The following is an 18,659-nucleotide window of genomic DNA, read 5'->3' as shown; positions in this document are numbered from 1 at the left end:
TCAGCTCCTCCCAGCACCACAGGATGGCCTGAAAGAGGGGACAAGGGGGTTCTCCGGTTGTGCTCATTTCTGCTCCAGGTGAAGCCTTCTCTGATGGATAATTACTAGTGATGGGTGCGTTTGTGTGTGTGTTGGGGGTGTCTTTCCTGACAGGCTATGATCATCTGGGAATAAAAGGCAACCCAAGAAGAAAGGTTAAAAACATCTCTGTGCTTTCATGCAAAGTAAAGGAGACAGACGGATGCAAAAATAAGGCACAGGTGTCAGGCGTCCATCCTGCTTTCCATTTCCTTGTGGGCCCAACTGAGGAGTCAATACTTTTGAACAGAAGCACAATCTAAGTGCCTGTTTCAGTGGGACACAGGATCTTCTCAGAGCTGTTCATTCACAAGCTAGCTCCCCCAGTAGGGCCCCAAGTGTGAGATCACTTTGCACCAATGATTCCAGGGAGATCCTGGCTTGGGCTTCCTGGAAAACACTCATTCTGCTCTAAGAAAGTGTGAGGAACATGGTTTCCCAGGAAGTAAAAGTGTGTGTGAGTGCAGGCACAGCTGTGTGATGGTGTGTTGGTTGGCAGAGAATGAGGGAGATCTTCAGTAGCACAAGGGTCTGGATGGGCTGAGGAGTGGACATTGGTTGGCCTCCATTCAGGGGTCCAAGAGCCCTTGGCCACTCCAGGCCTGGTTCACATTACAGATATTTAAAATACAAAGATGGTGGGGTCTGGAAAGATGGCGCTTAGGAAACGGCTGCCCCCTGCTTCAGCCTCACTTACGAACTTGATTGGTACATCCCTCACTCTTAGGAAATTGCTCCCCAGGTTTGCTTTTGAGTTGGCTAAGCAGTAGGGTTCCTCTGATCTTCTGAGGGCTTGAGAAAGCTGCATGCTGTGTGGTGGAAAGCAAAGGGCTTGGCTTCATGCCGGTTAGCCAGCACTGCAGAGACTTACAGGCATAGGTTGCCTCTTGAAGTCATGTGTACCTGGATTGTTTGTGTATTTCCACGGGTTGGGTTCTGCTGAGGACGGGCTTTCAACTCAACTGTATAATAAAGTTATAATGTAGTTTCTATGCGACACCTTGCAGGACTCCATGGTTTGCGTTTTCATAGCAGCAGGCTGCTGAGTCTGACCCCTGAGGACGCCTGCACTTGTCCTCTGTGCAAGCACAGGAGCATGGTGATCATTGGCTGTCTTGTTGCCTCCTTTGCAAGATAAGGCTACTGGCAGCATTTCGTGAGAAGGATCTAACTGGAAGGAAATAATGCACGTGGCAAACAAGGCTTGCAGAAGCTTCCAAAGCCTGGCTCAGCACTGTAACAGTGAGCTTGTTCAAGCTCTAATCAGGGAGACAGCCCAGGAGGTGATGAAGCCTGAGGAAAAGGAGAAGCAGGAGTGAGGGGACAGACAGTGGGAGGACCCACAGGGACCTTCTACAAGCTTGCTGGCTTTTCAGTATTCTTTGAGCTCCAGGTCGTCTCTTGGAGTCCTACCTCAATTTCGCAAACTCTCCTCTCCCTGCCATCCTCCCTGCCACATTGACATGGCTCAGGCTATAGAGCACTATTGAGCATCAACACAAGGCCAGTCCTGTAGGAGGCACTGAGACCATGTACATGGGTAAAAAGGCATCTCCCAGCAGTTTCCAGTTAAAGGGTTCCAACTTGACTTGCTGAGTATTCACTTAAGGTTCTTCCGTATCCCAAGCCTGTGTGGTAGCCCAGACCTGTGACCTGCAATGAGAGTTGTTGATGTTTTATTGGCACTTTCTTACTTCCTCCTGGGGTCTTGGATAGGAAACTGCCTCTTGCTTGTTACTGGAGACAGTGCATGTGGACCGTGGAACCTTCACAAACTTTACAGTGAGGAAATCTCAGACAGAGCAGGTCTGTCTGAAGCCCACGTCTGTCTCAGGACTGCATGGTGAGTCTGCAGATACAGCACCTCTGACCCAAAAGAATAATGACTGAATGCAGAGGAAGGTGATTTCATTAGTGCCAAAGATAACTCTTTTATGGGAGTAACTACAGCAGCCCTGTTAGGAAGAAATTAAGATAAGGAAGTTCACACTAACTCTATATACACAAACCGTATCAGTCTTAACTGAACTTCATCCAGGAAGTGCCAACGATAAGCAAAGGCACCTGCTTCCATCACTGGTAGTAGGTAGGAGGAGAAGGCAAGGACAAGAGATAAGAGGAAACGTTCAGGGGCATGAGGAAGAGAACTGTAGAGCAAAAAGGACACTCTGACCCGTATGTGAGCCCAGCTGTGCCTTCCTTACCACACTGAAGAAGCTGAGAGAATCATAGGAAATGTCAGATCACAGTACCCAAATAGTCATGCCTAATGTGTCTATAAAATAAGCAAACACGGTTTTATGTCCACTAAAACAAATAATAAAATCAGAGGAGGGAGGGAAAGAGGGAAGAAAGGAGAGAGAGAGAGAAAGAGAGAGAGAGAAAGAGAGAACATATGAATGGATGTCTTAGATGTTTTCTGCTCTGTCTAGATCTTCAGCCATGTCATAGAGTTGGGGTTATCTATCATACCCTCATCCTGGGTGGCCACCTTCACTCCTCATGCAAGGTGACATTTTTCTTACCTGTGGTCCTGGGAGACTGATCTCTAGCCCTAGTCTCTCCATGTCCACCTGTCTCCAAATGCCCCCTAACTTATTCCAGCCACCCTGGGACAGAGCCGAGCTTCTGTTTTTCCTTACGTGAATCTTCCCACACCTTTCTAACACCTTCCTAAAAGACTTACTGTCCCCCTTTTAACCCACTTCGCTCTTTTACTAATCTTTTATCTGGAAATAAGCATAGGTAGGAGGAGCTCCTGTGTGTCTGGAGCTCACATAGGACAGTAGTATTTGTGTGAGTGTTTGAAAGAAGCCACAGTGGACATGGGCATATTAAAATAATAAACCCTACATATGTGATTAGTAGGGTTCATTGCCAATGATGTCTTTGTGTCTAGTCAAGATATTTCGAGAACACAATCTAGTTTTATGTTCATGGTGATCTTTATGAAATGGGCATTGTTTTATCGTCTTCATTTCACACATGAAGAGGCTGTGAGTGCCCGGGGCATGATGCAGTGTCCCAGTTCTGAAGCTAATGCAAATCCTTCATTTTAGGCACAGAGCCCTGGTCTGTGTCTCTCTCCATGTCTGCCTGGGCCACACAGGTGTCTTTCTGGCCCTCAGATTTTATCTAGTTTTGTAATTTATGACAAAAATGTATTTCATTCAGTAGTTTCTCTTTGTTTTTAAATGTCTACAAATGTAACTCAGAGGCTGTGAAGTATGAAGGCTTTCTTGCACCAGCTATTGAATATAGGCCCTGAATTCGGAGGCTTCAGTTTTCACAGCTGGGCTCTACAATCACTCCTCAGACCCACCTTGTTCATAGATGAGGATTAAGAACAGTCTATGTCTCCATCTTCATGGGGACCATTTCCCCTGGAGACAGTGGATGACCAATGTGAGGCCACATAGTTAGAGACAACACTTGTTCAGATGACTAAAACCTTCTTAAGGCCAGACCTCTTGGTACAGCTTTGTCTGCAAACTCCAGGCTGCAGAGTGGAGCTGAGTTTCCAACTCAGTCAGGTGTTGTTCTCCAGTTCCAGAAAATTTGGGAGTTATCCATTTGCTTTCAAAATGGCCTGCACTATCTTCCCTTCAGTCCTGTGCCCTGGCAGCGCCTTGTCTAAGGCTCTGTGTCTAGCCTTGGCTCCAGAGGTGAAACTTGCATTATGGGAGGCACTCACAACCAGAGTGGCTGTGGTTCAGCTTGCTCTTCTCTCTGGCTCAGTGCATGATGAGACAAGACATGGTCTGGGGCATGAAGACTAGGAAGCAAGGTAAAGATTGGCCAGGAAACTTGATATCTTGTCCAAGGAGAATGGGCAGGGCCAGAAGTGTCTGGCTTGAGATTTCTGTAGGAGTCATAGTGAATTCAAGTGTATGAGCGAAGAAAGAGGGCTCAAAATCCTGGGAAATCTGTACTTGGGAACTACATCAAGCAAAATGCTCCTGTGGGTAAGCTCCATGGGTCCTACAGATTGCTCTTGTGAGAACTTGTGAGGAGTGTGGCCCCTTAGATCCTACTCTTCCTGCATTGGGAAACATTGAGACAAGCAGTCCAAAGAATTTCATTTCAGCACCTTGGGGTGCAGCAGCTTCTCAATTGTAGGACCAAACATTCACTCAACAACAATTGTTGAAAAACAATAACTTTCAAGACATAAGAATAAAAATTATGAGATGAAGTGGTATGTTCCAGTAATCTCAGAACTTGGAAGGTGGAGGCTAGGGGAGTTAGGAGTTCAAAGCCATCCTTGACTCAATAGCAAATTTGAGACCACCCTGGGCTACATAACACCCTGTGGTAGGAAAACAACAACAACAAAACCCAAAACAAGAGCCAATAACCTAATTCACTGGGGTAAACACAAATGTTTCTGACAATGGAACCATTTTGAAAGGGAGGCTCTCCTTCCCATCCCTGCAGGGCATACTCCTGACATTTGCGGCTTCCATAGGTAGGAGAGGATGGACAGAAGGGCTATAAACAGCAACAATGACAACCACAGATTCTTAGGATGACAGAGTAGGCGATCTCCTTCCTAGGTTCCTAAGGGGAAGGTGAGTAGGAGAAGGGCTGCATGTGTCTTCCTGGCAGACCTTAGGCTTGGCCCTGTCAGCTGTTATCTATTTGTGAAACGGATGATGACTTACCATTTTGAAAGCAATTCCCTTGACGGTTCTGTCAGGTGTGAGCACAGAGTGGCGATGTTTCTTTGGAGTCTTTCTCTGACTGCAGAGTTGGTTGTCCTCTCAACGAGAGTTCTTTAAATTTCTCTTGCTTCTCTTTCTCCCCCAAGTTCTTGAGAGTCGATCAAGACAAAGACAGAGACTGCAGCCTGGACTGCCCGAGCTCCTCTCAGAAGCCTCTGTGCGCCTCTGATGGGCGGACCTTCCTGTCCCGATGTGAGTTCCAGCGGGCCAAGTGCAAAGATCCACAGCTGGAGATTGCCCATCGTGGGAACTGCAAAGGTGAGCAGTGATGGTCCTGGCTGGAAGAGAGTGCTGTGTGGACAGGGCATGGGTATTTTACTTTCACACTTAATAGCTTGAAAGTTTCTAAGCTGGTAATTATTTCTCAGAGCATTTTGAAGAGTAATTTTTATGACTTTTAAAGTAATAATTTTTTTAGATGGTGTTTTATGTAGGCCAGGCTAGCCTGGAACTTACTATGTAGCAAAGGCCAGCTTTGAACTTATGATCCTTGTACTTCCACTTCCAGAGTACTGGGATTAAAGATGGATACAACCACACCTAGTTTATGGTGTGGTTGCATGCTAGGCAAGCAACTCTAGCAACTGAACCATCTCCAGCCACAAAGCAGTCATTTTTACAAACTGTCTGATGCTCCCAAAGTGTTTTATGTCATCGTAAAACAAATTTATTGCCAGCGCTTCAGGTTTGTTTGTTTGTTTTCCCCTTAAAGTGCTCTAAGATAATTATCAGCTTTTCCTTTTTTTTTTTTTTTTTTTTTTTTTTTCAGTGAGTGAGGTCAGTTTAGTGTGGACTTTACCCTTGGACTTGTCAGTCTTCTGATTAGCAACTAGATTCAGAGTTAGAGCTTAGAGAAAAGCTGGAAAAGCTTCCCACAGTAATGAAGGGTTCAGCTTAGCGGCAAGCACAGAGCGCTTTCAAAGGGGATTTACTTTCTCTGAATCTCTGGGAAACAAGACCACACAGACTAAAATGGCCTTGAGAAGATGTGTGTTGATGAGCCATTAACCCCGACAATCCTCCCCTCTAAACAGCCCAACCACATCAACCGCCACCAGGGCCATGCCTCTGCCTGCAATTAACCGAGTTGCCAAATTGTTTACTCATTCTGTCAAATTGCACAGTTCTGCTAGGCAGACCTGGGTCACTGTTACAGGTAATGCAGACAGACTGTCCTTTAGCCCAGAGGGCTCTCCCACTAACAAGATCAAATGTCTCTATTCCGGCCGGGCGTGATAGGGCCTGAAATCCCAGTACTTGGGAACCTGAGGCAGGAGAATCCTGCCTGGACTAGTGAGACCCTACCTCAAGATAATACGAAAAGTGAGGAGAGGGTTGGGAGGCAGCACTGTGGTAGCATGCTTGCCTAGCGTGAATGAAGCCCCAGGTTTAGTGCTCGGGACATAGTCATGGTGGGTCATGCTTGATAATCCTAGGTCATCCGAGGGTGAGTCTAGGAGAGCTCTTTGGGTTCAAGGCCAGTATAGCTGCATTGTGAGACCCTGTCTTATGTGTGTGTGTCGGGGGGGGGTGGGCAGGCGGGGAACGAACAATATCACAACGAGAATACTCAGTACTGCACACACACACACACACACACACACACACACACACACACAAAATAACCTACTGGTGGTCATCTGCCTTTCTTAGTGGTAATGAGGAAAAGAGGATTCTTAGGATGAATGTCATTTGCCAATGACATTCTGTGTTTGCCCCTAAACATCAAGTTTTGTTTATTAAAAAAACAAACAAACACTAAATAGCTTATTGCCTCTCATCCACCTGACATTACATACTCCATGTTGTAACTTTGTCCCGTTGCCTTTTGTCTCTCTCTGGATGTTTTATTTTCTCAGGGAACATATGAATGAGAAATTTTTATTTATTGTGAAGAATACATGCAGTCACACACATACTTCTGCAAACATGTTTTCACATCCCCATAAACATGTAGCCATGCACATGGATGTACGCATATGCACTTACACACACACACACACACACACACACACACACACATGTACACACACACACCACCACCACCACCACTTGGCACATTCAGGTATGCAGTGGGTGGCTCTGCTCTAACTAACATATCACCTCTTTGGTTCATTCAAAGTCAAGTCTTGTATTAGGTCCTGACGTTTCCTTAGAGTTGATGACTTTGGTGAGTTGTTGCTTCCCCTCCTGGAAAGACTCCTTGAACAGTGCTCTCTGGTCTCAGAGAACATCTCACAAAGGTTCCATTCAGATTCACCCTGCAGTCCCTTATGACTGAGGCGCTACCCCATGGGCAGCACAGGAATCTGCTTCCTTGTAGCACCTTGTAGGTTGAGAGCAAGCAGTCTCCTCTCTGTCCTAAGAGGTCTCACACTCTGTTTTGGGCTGGGCTCAGTTATGGATGCTTCTAGCCTGTGCACTTCTTCTGAGGTGGCTGGGTACCATGATGGCAGGATGCTGCACATGCCACCAGGAAGAGACATGGAACTCCCTGTTGGAATTCTGAGTTGTCCTTAGGCTTTGCCTCTTGGTGTCACAATCTGGACCCCAAAGTGGTGCTTCATGTCCCAGTGCTTTAAGGAGTGACTGAGTCTGCTCATTATAGAGATCGAATATGTATTTTAGGAATACTTTTCAAATTCAAGGAGTCCTGTCCTGTGCACACGCCTCTGGCACACTGGGGTACAGGTGGGACCCCAGGAGGCTTGCTCCCATCTATGGTGAGTGAATTTTATCTGTTGGGGTATACCTTTGCCCATGACCTGTCACAGAGCGGAAGTAAGGGATTAACAGGGGATAGGAGCTTTGTGTAGGGCGGCTTACTACTCTTGCAATTCCAGCCACAGGCCACTCTTCCCAGAATTCTCACTCCTCTAAATAGACAGTGTGGCTGAAGGAGCGCCGGTGGGTTTAATGGATTCTCTACCAGCATGGTGCCAGAGGCTGTGGGCAGTTGATATGACAGCGGCCACACCTGGCTCCATGTCCTTCCCTCACTGATGTCTGAGCAGTGAGTGCTAAACATACATTTAAGGAACTGTTGCTATCTCAGCTATATGTACAGAAGGAAGAGGAACAAATGAAAAACGTTTTAAAATACTAGGGTGTAATCCTGACCAAAGCGTCTAGAAGCAATTGCCTAGGAAATCTCGGCTTTCAAAACTGAGCCCCGTGGGAAGCTCAGTGGCGGTCACGTGGCTCTGCAAAGCCTGGCATCCTTTGTTCCTGCTTCCGGCCACATTCTCTTGGATGACCCCAGCTGGTCATCCTATGACGGACCACAAGGAAGTGGTCAGACTGAGCTGCTGCTGCCATGGTTGCTGAGGACCAGTAAAGACATGAGGAGAGTGATGAGGCCTGGGGTGGGGGCTTTATGATTTCAGCGGTGGCAAAATGACAGTGTGTGTGTGTGTGTGGGGGGGTGCTCTCTCTCTTTCTAGGGGAGCTGCTTGGACTTCTGCCGGCTCTGGTCACAATTTGATTTCTTTGCGACAGGAGTCAGCTTGAAGTGTACAGAGATGGTCTCTCAGGGTGTCCTGGGTCATTGCTATGTGCAGTCCTGTTTGTGGATAATTCTCATAGTGGAGTTTTCATCCCTTCATGGGGGGAACCTGCAATCACTAAAATCATAACGGGGAGACACAGATGTGACGCCTCTCCAAAGCAAGTGTAACTTAAATAGAAAGGGTTACAATAAAAACACCACAGACTCCAGCAGCTTCTGAGTCCTGCTTATGTTCTGCCTATGTGGGGTTGTAGCCAGCACAAGTAGTACATGCAGAGCTGGAGGAGAGGGTGTCCTCCACAGGCGTATTCTTCAAGATAGGTAGGCATCGCACGCCTCTGGCACACTGGGGTACAGGTGGGACCCCAGGAGGCTTGCTCCCATCTATGGTGAGTGAATTTTATCTGTTGGGGTATACCTTTGCCCATGACCTGTCACAGAGCGGAAGTAAGGGATTAACAGGGGATAGGAGCTTTGTGTAGGGCGGCTTACACCACTAGGCATTGCTAACCTATAGTCCCGCGGGCTACTCCTCCCACACTGCGCATCAACCCTGGGAGAGATGGCCTATGGGAATGGACCTCATGCCATGAGACCCAGGAACAGCATTGGCTGCCTGGTGAATCATGCCACAACTGACAATCTCCTTCATCTTTCAAAGACTACAAAGGCTGTAAGCTCTACCAGACCCATATTAGCTCTGGTCCCCTGAGCTAGACAAAGAGGCATGAAATCAAGTTTTGTTTTTTTCCATATTGCCCTTTAAGAAGTACAATGTCCACCCACCCTTTCTGCTAGGGTGGAAGCTGGCCACGCTGTAGGGCGTCCAGCTACAGCTGGCACCCGTAGTTTGAGGCCATTTTTACATATTTTGTGGGTGACAGATTTGTGGGTCTGTCTCTCTTGCATGTGCTTCTTTGGAGACAACAATTAAAATATTTTTATTTTGTTCCACATTTAATTAAATAGAATTAAAATATTGAACGTGTCTCATGTCATGATTTGACATTGACCCTGACAGGAATTGCAGTGGTTTAGACTGATGGATTTTTCTCGTGTTTTCATAGAAATTTGTGGAGTTTGTGTTTTCAGAACTCAGCAAACATATTAATATTTTTCTTTTGATCTGGGACCAGTATGGCTGCTTTTCTTTTCAACAAAATCTCTGGAACTGAATTAAAAAAAAGGGGGGGGGTGGAAGAAAAGAAGAAAAAGGTCACATGCCAGGAAGCCTTGGAATTATTTTGAGATTTCTGGGAATAAAACTATAATAGATTTCCGAAAACAGCTCTCTTAAAGGTTTCTAGACCAAGAGCACGAAGTGGACTCCCACGGGGAGGTGCAGATGTTCAGTGCCCAGCCAGTTCTCCTGTGCCCCCCACCCGTCAGTACCGGGGTCCCCGACACAGGAGGGACATAAGCAGCAGCCGCTGGGAGGGCCTGAGGTGCCTGAACTCACAGGGTGGTCTTCTGACCCTGCGACAGGAATAAACAGTCCTGGCTATGAGGCTGCAGAGAGTTCTCACTACGCTAGGACAGTGCCCTCGGCATCCTTATCTAACAGAGAGATTAACACTCGACTCTCCAGCCTCCACCCGAGCTCAGCTCTCCAGCTGTCCCTCAAGGAGCTGGGGAGGTCAGGCAACATCTGTCTTCTACCTCCAAGACACACACACACACGGACCTTGAGGGTTCTTCCTGTCTGAAGGTGGCCTCTTTCTGAAAGACCTCCGACATACCTTTACTGATGGGCAAGCAGCAAACTGGAAAGCGGTCCCAAGCTCCAACGTCTCCTCGTTTTCTGTACATACTCATGATCCCACGTTTGAAGACAAACCTATGCTAGTGGTAAAGGCAACACGGAGGCAGGCTGGGAAGCATGCAGTCTCATGCAGGGGCCTGTGTTGGCCCACGTGAGAACACGTATGTGCTCCACTCCGCTATGGAAGGACCCGTGGGAATGCTTGGATGGTTCTGCTGGCCGCTGCAGCGAGGGGTGGATGCACCTGCGTTCCACCGAGGAAAATAGCTGTGCATGAGGGCTCTGTGCAGGGAGAGGGCACATGTGTGACATATGAGCTAGTGTGGGCATGTGACCGCACACAGGTGCGGGTGTGAGCCTTCACAAGTACATGTGTGAGTTTGCAGGTCTGAGCACGGGTGCAGAGTGTGTGCAAATATGAAGGCGAGGGTGTGCTCAGCCTTTCTCCTGAGTGTCTGTGGCTCTCCTCCATCCAGCACCTGCAGCCCCACTCCCACCACGCTCAGCTTCCATTGCTGCTAGGTCATCATAGACTTGAGAAGTGACTGCACGGCTTTCATGCCTTTTCCAGCCAGTCTGTGGCCAGGAACACAAGCAAATGCCGTGGAATAGTAAGCAGGAGACAGCCCCTCCCCACCCCTCGTTTGCTCCCGCTCAGCTGTGCTCTCAGGGTGCACTTAAACGGGGAAGGAGCCCTCGTGCACAGCAGCAGCCAGGCTCTCCATGTGGAGAGCTGACGGTCAGCCTTCACCATAAAGAACCTGGTGACTGCATTTGTTGTGTGGTTTCTCGTGGCAGAGCTGGTGATGGTTAGACGCCCCTTGTTTACAGGCCATAGAAACCACCCCTCACTGAACACGTGGTGGAGATACTTAACCGCCATGCCCCATTTACACCACCAATTGCACGCTGGCACTTCCTATTTGTGTACTTCGTGTTACACTACACATTTAGGATGATTTTCTTTTTTGTCTCTGTTCCTCTAGCTTTATAATCACATTTATTTTCGTTGTCACATGAAATTAAAAGGAGTTACTGTTCTGCTCTTCTCAGCACAGGACAAGCTGTTTTGGCTGATTGCTCCTTGAGACAGCAGTGCTCTGCTGGGAGAGGGTACCCTGAAAAGCCTTCTCTTCCCACCCCGACACCCCAGTGTACGGATAGGAAGTGTGCTTTCAAGCTACGGGTGACTGTGGTGCTGTCTCCTCCCTGCCCCATCCCCCGAGTCTGGCCTTAAATTACAAGTGGGTGAAGTGTAAGCACTGCAGCTTTGAAACAGTGTCTGCCTTTATTTGAGGCAATGGACATCAAAGGCAGGGCTCTCCTAGTCTATCATTTCTGTGGCCGCTACACGGAGCCACAGGGAACAGTAGTGAAGGCTTCTCCTGACCCTAGAAAGTTCATATGGCCCTCACGGTAACCATGACGACTGGGTGGCCTGTGTAGACTCAGACCTGTGTCCTTGCCTGCCAAACCAATTCCAAGTTGGTTTGCCTGCTGTGTCCCCTGCCAGAAGGCGCTGAGACATCCACCCCCCTCCTAGAGGACCTGGCTCTGCACAAGACATGTGTTAGGGACCAGCTAGAGTTATTTGGGAAGAGGAACCTTAGGTGAGAAAATGCCTGCACCAGACTGCCTGTAGGCAAGTCTGTGGGGCGTTTTACTGATTAATAATTTCTATGGGAGGGCCCAGCCCGTTGTGGGCGGTGCCTCACTGGTTCTGTGTTCTATAAGAAAGCAGGCTGAGCAAGCCAAAGGGAGCAAGCCAGTAAGCAGCACCCCTCCATGGCCTCTGCTTGAGTTCCTACCTCAAGCTTCCTGCTTGAGTTCCCATCCTGGCTTCCCCCAGTGTTGGACTGTGACGTGGAAGGATAAGCCACATAAACACTTTGCTCTCCAAGTTCCTCATGGTGTTTATCACAGCGCTAGAAAGCAGGCTAGGACAGAGTTTGGCACGCAGCATCTCAGCATGGGGCAGGGGTGAGCAGAGCCCTGGGAACGTTGGTCTCTACAGGCTCCTGCTGAACAGGGGGCTCTGAAGGAGGTGCCCACTGTGCCCAGAGACCACGAACTGTCACCTCGCACAAGCTTTCTGAAAGTGCCCCTCCTGACCCCAACTGCTCCTCTGTACTCTTTCTTTGATAGAAGACATCTGGCAAAGCCATCTCTTCCAGTGACTGCATGATTCTGTTTTGAGTGGTTTCAGCGAGATAGGAAATTATTTTCTTCCTATTTAAAACACACACACACACACACACACACACACACACACACACACACACACAGCAGAATTAACCATAGCAAATCCCTGCTCATTGCTTCTTCATAGCAAACACCACCATTTCTGGGATAATGTAAATTTATATGCAAACAATTCTGTGACCCACTGGGATCTGTTTCATTCTTCACTTGAGACTGGGGAAAAAATGCTGTTTCCAAATGTAATAGTATTAATCAACAATTTATCAAAAACTTCTGTTCGGATATTGTTAGTGGCGCCTTGCTGTTTTATTTGTAAAGTCTTGGCTCTTTCAGGTCTCCAAAATGTCTAATTAAATTTGCATCAAAGGTATTTTCTCTGTTCTATTAAAAAGCATATTATATACAATTAGGTGATTAAATTATTAATACATTTATTTAATTAGAATTTTCTTATGTGTCTGTGAGTGTACTTGTGTATGTGTGGTATCTGAGTATATGCCGTGTGTGTGTGTGTGTGTGTGTGTGTGTGTGTCTATCAACAAAAGCCAGAGACAGTGTTGGATCCCCTGGAGCTGGAGTTACACATGGTTGTGAGCTGCCCAGTGTTGGTGCTGGGAACTGACCTTGGGCCCTCTGGAAGAGTAGCCAGTGCTCTTAACTGTTGAGCTATGTCTCCAGCCCTAGTGAGAATATTAAAGTTGTAATTTCTACTTACATTGAGTTTTCCTGTGACATAGAAATTAACCATCGCTTTAAAAGTTAATAAGAGTCATGTTCACTAAGATGGCTATCGCAGCTAAAAGAAGAGACAGATATTGGCAAATTCCTAGGTGGTGCAATGTAGCCCTTGTTTGGTCAATGGGTATGAAACAGTCCAGCCAGTGTGAGAACCTCCCCAGCAGCTTCCCCACTAGTGACAAAGTCACTTGTGACATAGCAATTTCACCCCTATGTTTAAACCCACAGGACATGGCAGCAGGTGCTCAGGGGTGACCTGCAAATATTCAGTGTGGCATGTGCATGGCAGCCAAAAGGTGGGATCAGCCATGTGTGTCAGCGGATGGCTGGGTGAACCAATCAGGAAACACCGGCCCATGCTGCAGCGGAGGAGTGCTGTGAGTCAGTCTGAGAGAGACAGTCTGGGCATGAGGCTCTCATACGTGAGGTCCAGAGTAGGCAAATCCACAGAAGTAGACAGAGGCTGGGGTAGAGGGTGTCTGTGTACCAGACGCAGGATTCTTTCTGGGTGACAGCTGGAGCTGGACACCGTGGAGACAGCAGAGTGCTTGGTCACCCAGCACCAGGAAGGCAGTAAATGCCGCTGACCTGAACTGGGAAGCTTTTAGGACCGTTCAGTGGTACCACAGTAATATTTATTTTGTGTAGGTTTTGAGGATTTAATACTCCCAACAGAAACAAAAGGTCCAGAGAAAACTATCTCAACGAAGTACCCCCTGAACAGGAGGAGTGTTTATTTTCGAAAGTATCTGCCTAAGTGTAAAGAACAAAAACACTGATATAAGTTTAATGCCAGTAACGTGAAACTCTGCTAAAAGAACACTTCTATCCTCTTCTTTCAAAATTGGCTGAGAATTTAGGTTTGGAAAAAACATAGTGTTTAAGGTTTGCAAGACTTTGCTTTCTTTGATCTGTGTGGCTGTATACATCCGGGGCATAATAGTTTAGAGTCAGTGAGAGAAAGAATACAAGGAGATGTCACCATTTCGTAGTGCAGATCCCCTACAGGCCCTGCCTCTGGAGGGCGAGTGGATCTCCCTGGTGGAGACCTTGGACAGACCTGACAGCACTTGTCTGGAGTGAGGCATGGCAGGCAGGTGGCCGAGTTCTCTGACACGTAGATTTCTGATTTCATGCTGCTGTGGTCATCGTCTCCCATGAGGAGCTAGTCTGGGACATGCCAACCGTAAACTTGGAGCAAGCATCCTACTACACAGATTTACGTCCAAGAATGGCTTGAGCAGAGTGATGTGAAGTCTTTAAGTAAGTTCAAGCTGAGGATGAAACCCACAAGTTGCTTGGAGAATTATGCTCTTCTGGAATGTTGCATGATGCCTCAAATATTAGGAATAGCTTATGCATCTATCTTTCCCCTAGCCGAGGCCCCTGAAGCTTATATCATTTTTTCTTTTAGACAGCCATAGGTTATTCAATAATAATAATAATAATAATAATAATAATAATAATAATAATAAACAATCCAGCAAATCTGTGGTTCCTGTTCAGTGAACACAGACTTCAGTGAAACCACCTGTTGGCACAAAGAGATGATTCACTCGGTGAAGTGAAATCTCAGAATCATGGAGTCCCAAGTTCAATTCCCAGCATCCACCTAAGAAGCTGGAAATAGCAGCATGTGCTTGTAATCCCTGCTTTGGGGAGTCAGAGACAGGAGGATCCCTGGGGTTGGCTGGCCAGCCTAACCAAATGCATGAGCTCCATGTTCAGTGAGAAACCCTGTTTGAAGGGTAGGGAGTTATGGAAGAGGACACCCAATATCAACCTGCACATGGCCTGCCCATGGACATGTACATACACAAGTGTGTCCCTCCAGGCCTCCTATGTCTCTCTTTTATACACACACACACACACACACACACACACACACACACAAACACACACACACAAAATTTAAAAATGAAACTAGATCCTAGGAACACCGGAAGTCAGGCCAGAGGCCAAGATGGTTAGAGGCTAAGAGCAGGTGGAGGGTGCCTCTTAGGTGTGCAGGTCTATGACAGTTGTGCACTGTGTCTGATGTGCCAAAGACACAAGAGAGGCCCCGGGAAAGTCTGGAAGATCCTCAGCAAGCTTTGTCCCCGAGATTCCTGCAGGGTCACCCATGACCCCAGAGCTGCTGTGATAAACCGGTGCATCTGGTCCGTACCCACAATGACAACGTAGTTGTAGCTCCAGGAATAACTGTGGAGAGAAGAGGATGGACAGCTTAGGATGAGGTGGGCAGAGGCCGCAGTGGTTTCTTCATCTGGGAGACAGGCACGCGGACCGCCTATCCTCCTCCAGGATTAAATTCAGGGCGGTGATCTGATGGTCAAACTGAAGAAGGCTGGGGCTCGCTGTGTGGTACCCAGAGCTCGCTGCGCGGTACCCAGAGTGCGTGCACAGGGTGGCAGACGGTACAGGGTTTTCGTGGCTGGGCCTCTGAAGCAGCATGAGACAGGCCACAGTGTGACACCCAAAGCCTCCTTGCTGGCCTCTGAAGTGACCCAGGGACTCTCCTGTGATTCCCAGACACCTGCTAGATCCTGTCTGGTCAACAGAAGAGAAAGTGAGGACTGAAGTCATCAATGCTCTGTGTACATCTTCCCTAGAGGGAAATCAAATATACTTTAAAATTACAGTATTTTATATTTATTTGCATGTCTATCTGTCTATGTATCTATGTATCTATGTATCTATGTATCTATGTATCTATGTATCTATGTATCTATCTATCTATCTATCTATCTATCTATCTATCTATCTATCTATCTATCTATCTCCTATATATGTATCTATCTACCTATCAATCATCTTTCTATTGATTGATCTGTCACCTAGCTATCATCTATGTATGTGTATGTATAAATGTATGTACCACCTATCTGTCATGTGTATTTGTATGTATGTTATCTGTGTATCTACCTACCTATCACCTATCTCTCTTCTGTCTGTCTGTCTATCCATCTGTGTGTGTGTGTGCACATGCCACAGTGCACAAGTGGAGGTCAGAGGAGAACTTGTAAGAGTTGGTTTTTCCTTCCACGTGGGTCTTAGGAATTGAACTTAGGTCAGCAAGTTTGATGGCATGAGTCTTTGTCCACTGAACCATCTTGTTGGCCCTAAGTGTACTTTTGTATTCATGCAGAAGATTGAGCCCAGGCCCTGATGCAAAGAGACAGCATTTTACCACTGAGCTCCTTGCCCAGCCTGTTTGGTTGTTTTTGAACTTTTTCATTTTTACCAGTCATGAAGTCCCTGGAGTTCTCATGCTTCATAGCACAAAATAAATCACTGAGACAGCCTCATTTTTTTATTTTTTATACTAGCTGTGAGATGTTTAGTTTTTTATCATCATGTTTCCCTGACAGTTTGGAAAAGACTTTGAGATCCTAGAGACCAAGATTCAGAGGAAAGAGGTGAGTCTTGAAGGTGGCCTCAGATCTTCTAGGTGTTGGGCTACTGTGGAGTATCATGCCTTGTGCTGTGAGGGGGCCAGGACCTGCCTCTAAGTTAGTACCTCTGACTGGAGTTGAACCTCCTGGGCTCCCACCTGCATTCTGGGGCCCTGGCACAGCCTACCTCTTGGATTTAGGAAGCCAGGCTTCCCTGTTTTCCATAGTCACATTCAGGGAGTGTCCTCAGCCTACATTTCCCATCTAGACAGCATGAGGAATGAGCTCTTGTGGGACCAAGAGGGAAGGTGCCTGCTGAAGTGCACAGCCCCTCCCTGCTCAGTGCCCTGCTTTCTCAACAGCTTGTGCTTGTCTCTTAGAATGACATCTGTTGTCTTCTCCTCCTGCCCAGTAACTGTTCTGTGTGGTCTTCCCACAGATGTGTCCAGGTGTGTGGCTGAGAGGAAGTACACCCAGGAGCAGGCCCGGAAGGAATTCCAGCAAGTGTTCATTCCGGAATGCAATGATGATGGCACCTACAGTCAGGTGATTCATGCTGCTGGGAGAGGCTAAGCCTGGACCGTTGAGGTTGAGGTACCAGGAATGGGGGTGAAAGGGAAGGAGCCAGAGTGGTTGAGTGGGAATGGTCATCATGTTTCCTGAGGCTGGAGTCTCTTGGCATAATGAGGTATATGAGGGAGGGTTCCAGACCCAGCTGGCACAGTGTCTGTGCTCAGCTTTGGTGTGTGCATTCTTGTCCCGCATGAGTATGGCATGAGACAGTTCTCTCAGAAAGGCTCACAAGCCCTGGTCTACCGGGTTTGATTGTAGCTTAGCTCACTCACGAGCCCCATGACTCAGCCATCCCACTGAGTCCACAGTCGGATGCTGCCACATCAAGTCATGGCCTGCCTACGGTCACGCTGTTGGCCAAACGCTGTCAAAAATAGCTTGGTTCCAATTTGAGAAAGTCAGTGCTGTTATTGAGAGCTGTCTGCCGTGTGCTGCCAGAATAGCAGGTTCCGGGGGCTGGGGTGGGGCCAGGAAAAGCATTCTGCTATCAACACCTGTGATCTGGTCGGAAGTGCGAGTCCACGTGTCTCAGCATAGTCATTGACATTTGGGAGACGAGGGGAGAAAGGATGGCATGGAAAAGGAACTTTGCTGGATGTCCCTTAGGCTGTGGTCACCTGAAGATCAGACAGAGGGCTGTCTGGGGGGAACATGAGGTGATGTAGAAATGTGTTTTCACCGCTGGACTCTATCTCCTCTCCCTGAGCCAGCCACAAGCTCACTGAGAGGCAGTGGGGACTGGCTTGTCCCACATGTGAGGGGAGGGCTTGAGGTTCAGGGAAGCAGCCCTCACTGCCATGGAGTGAAGTATACTCATCTGCGGTGAGCTCACTTCCTGTCCTTCCTCCGCAGGTCCAGTGTCACAGCTACACAGGGTACTGTTGGTGCGTTACACCAAATGGAAGGCCCATCAGCGGCACCGCCGCGGCCCACAAGACGCCCAGGTGTCCCGGTAGGTCTAACGGCCAGCCCCACTTTCTGTTTCCCCTGGGCATCTTACTCACACTTACTCACAAATCAAGGGGGGGGGCTTGGGGGGAGCTCTCCAGACATGCCACTCCACACAGACCTGAGGTGAAAAGCAAGGACATTTGTCCACACACTGGGGCGTGGGGACAGCTCACCCTAGGGACACACCGGGCTTGAATCATTTGAAAATATAACCACAGAGGCTCTAGTCACCAGCCTGAATGACCCATTGTTTTCTTTGGCCAAAGAAAGCAAAAGGTCTTGCTTTTATATATGTGTGTGTGTTTTCAAAGAGAAAGTGGATCATTGCTCGCAGTTCAGTTTCCAGACATTTATGTGTGATGTTTTATTACTCAGACGGGAGCTTCATGTACTGAACGTAACAAGGCTGGCAGGCTCACAGTCTATAAAATGGTCCCTTTTCCATTAATATTTTACCAAAAAAGGTTATACATGATTCAGATCATTTTTATGTGAAAATGGTCTCCAGCCTGGGCCTGACTAACTGGCTGGGAGTCTCTCTGATGAAGCTGAATGATCTTGTCATCAACGTTTCTAGCCTTTCATTTGAACTAGGCAAACCTGTCAATCAGTGGCTAGCACGTTTCCCCAAGTTTGTCCTTTGGACCGTGTGACAGATCTCTGAAACCCACGTGCTGTGTGTCTTGTTTTATTTTAAAACTGCTTTGCCATTGAAACCTACAAGGTGC

General features: G+C 47.6%; 1 protein-coding gene across 2 annotated transcripts in view; it reads left to right on the top strand.

Annotated features, from left to right (window-relative positions):
* The window catches only part of Smoc2 (SPARC related modular calcium binding 2), a 126,700-nt gene that overhangs the window by 33,845 nt on the left and 74,196 nt on the right, over nt 1-18,659 (top strand). For both annotated transcript variants that reach the window (XM_021644017.2, XM_060373706.1), the window contains exons 2-4: nt 4,889-5,060; nt 16,847-16,953; nt 17,833-17,932. In XM_021644017.2, coding sequence (XP_021499692.1) covers nt 4,889-5,060; nt 16,847-16,953; nt 17,833-17,932 — 379 coding nt within the window. The remainder of the gene's footprint in view (nt 1-4,888; nt 5,061-16,846; nt 16,954-17,832; nt 17,933-18,659) is intronic.

Source organism: Meriones unguiculatus, chromosome 20 (assembly GCF_030254825.1).
Source record: "Meriones unguiculatus strain TT.TT164.6M chromosome 20, Bangor_MerUng_6.1, whole genome shotgun sequence".
In the NCBI taxonomy this organism is placed as follows: Eukaryota; Metazoa; Chordata; class Mammalia; order Rodentia; family Muridae; genus Meriones; species Meriones unguiculatus.
This window is presented reverse-complemented; position numbering and strand designations above follow the sequence as displayed.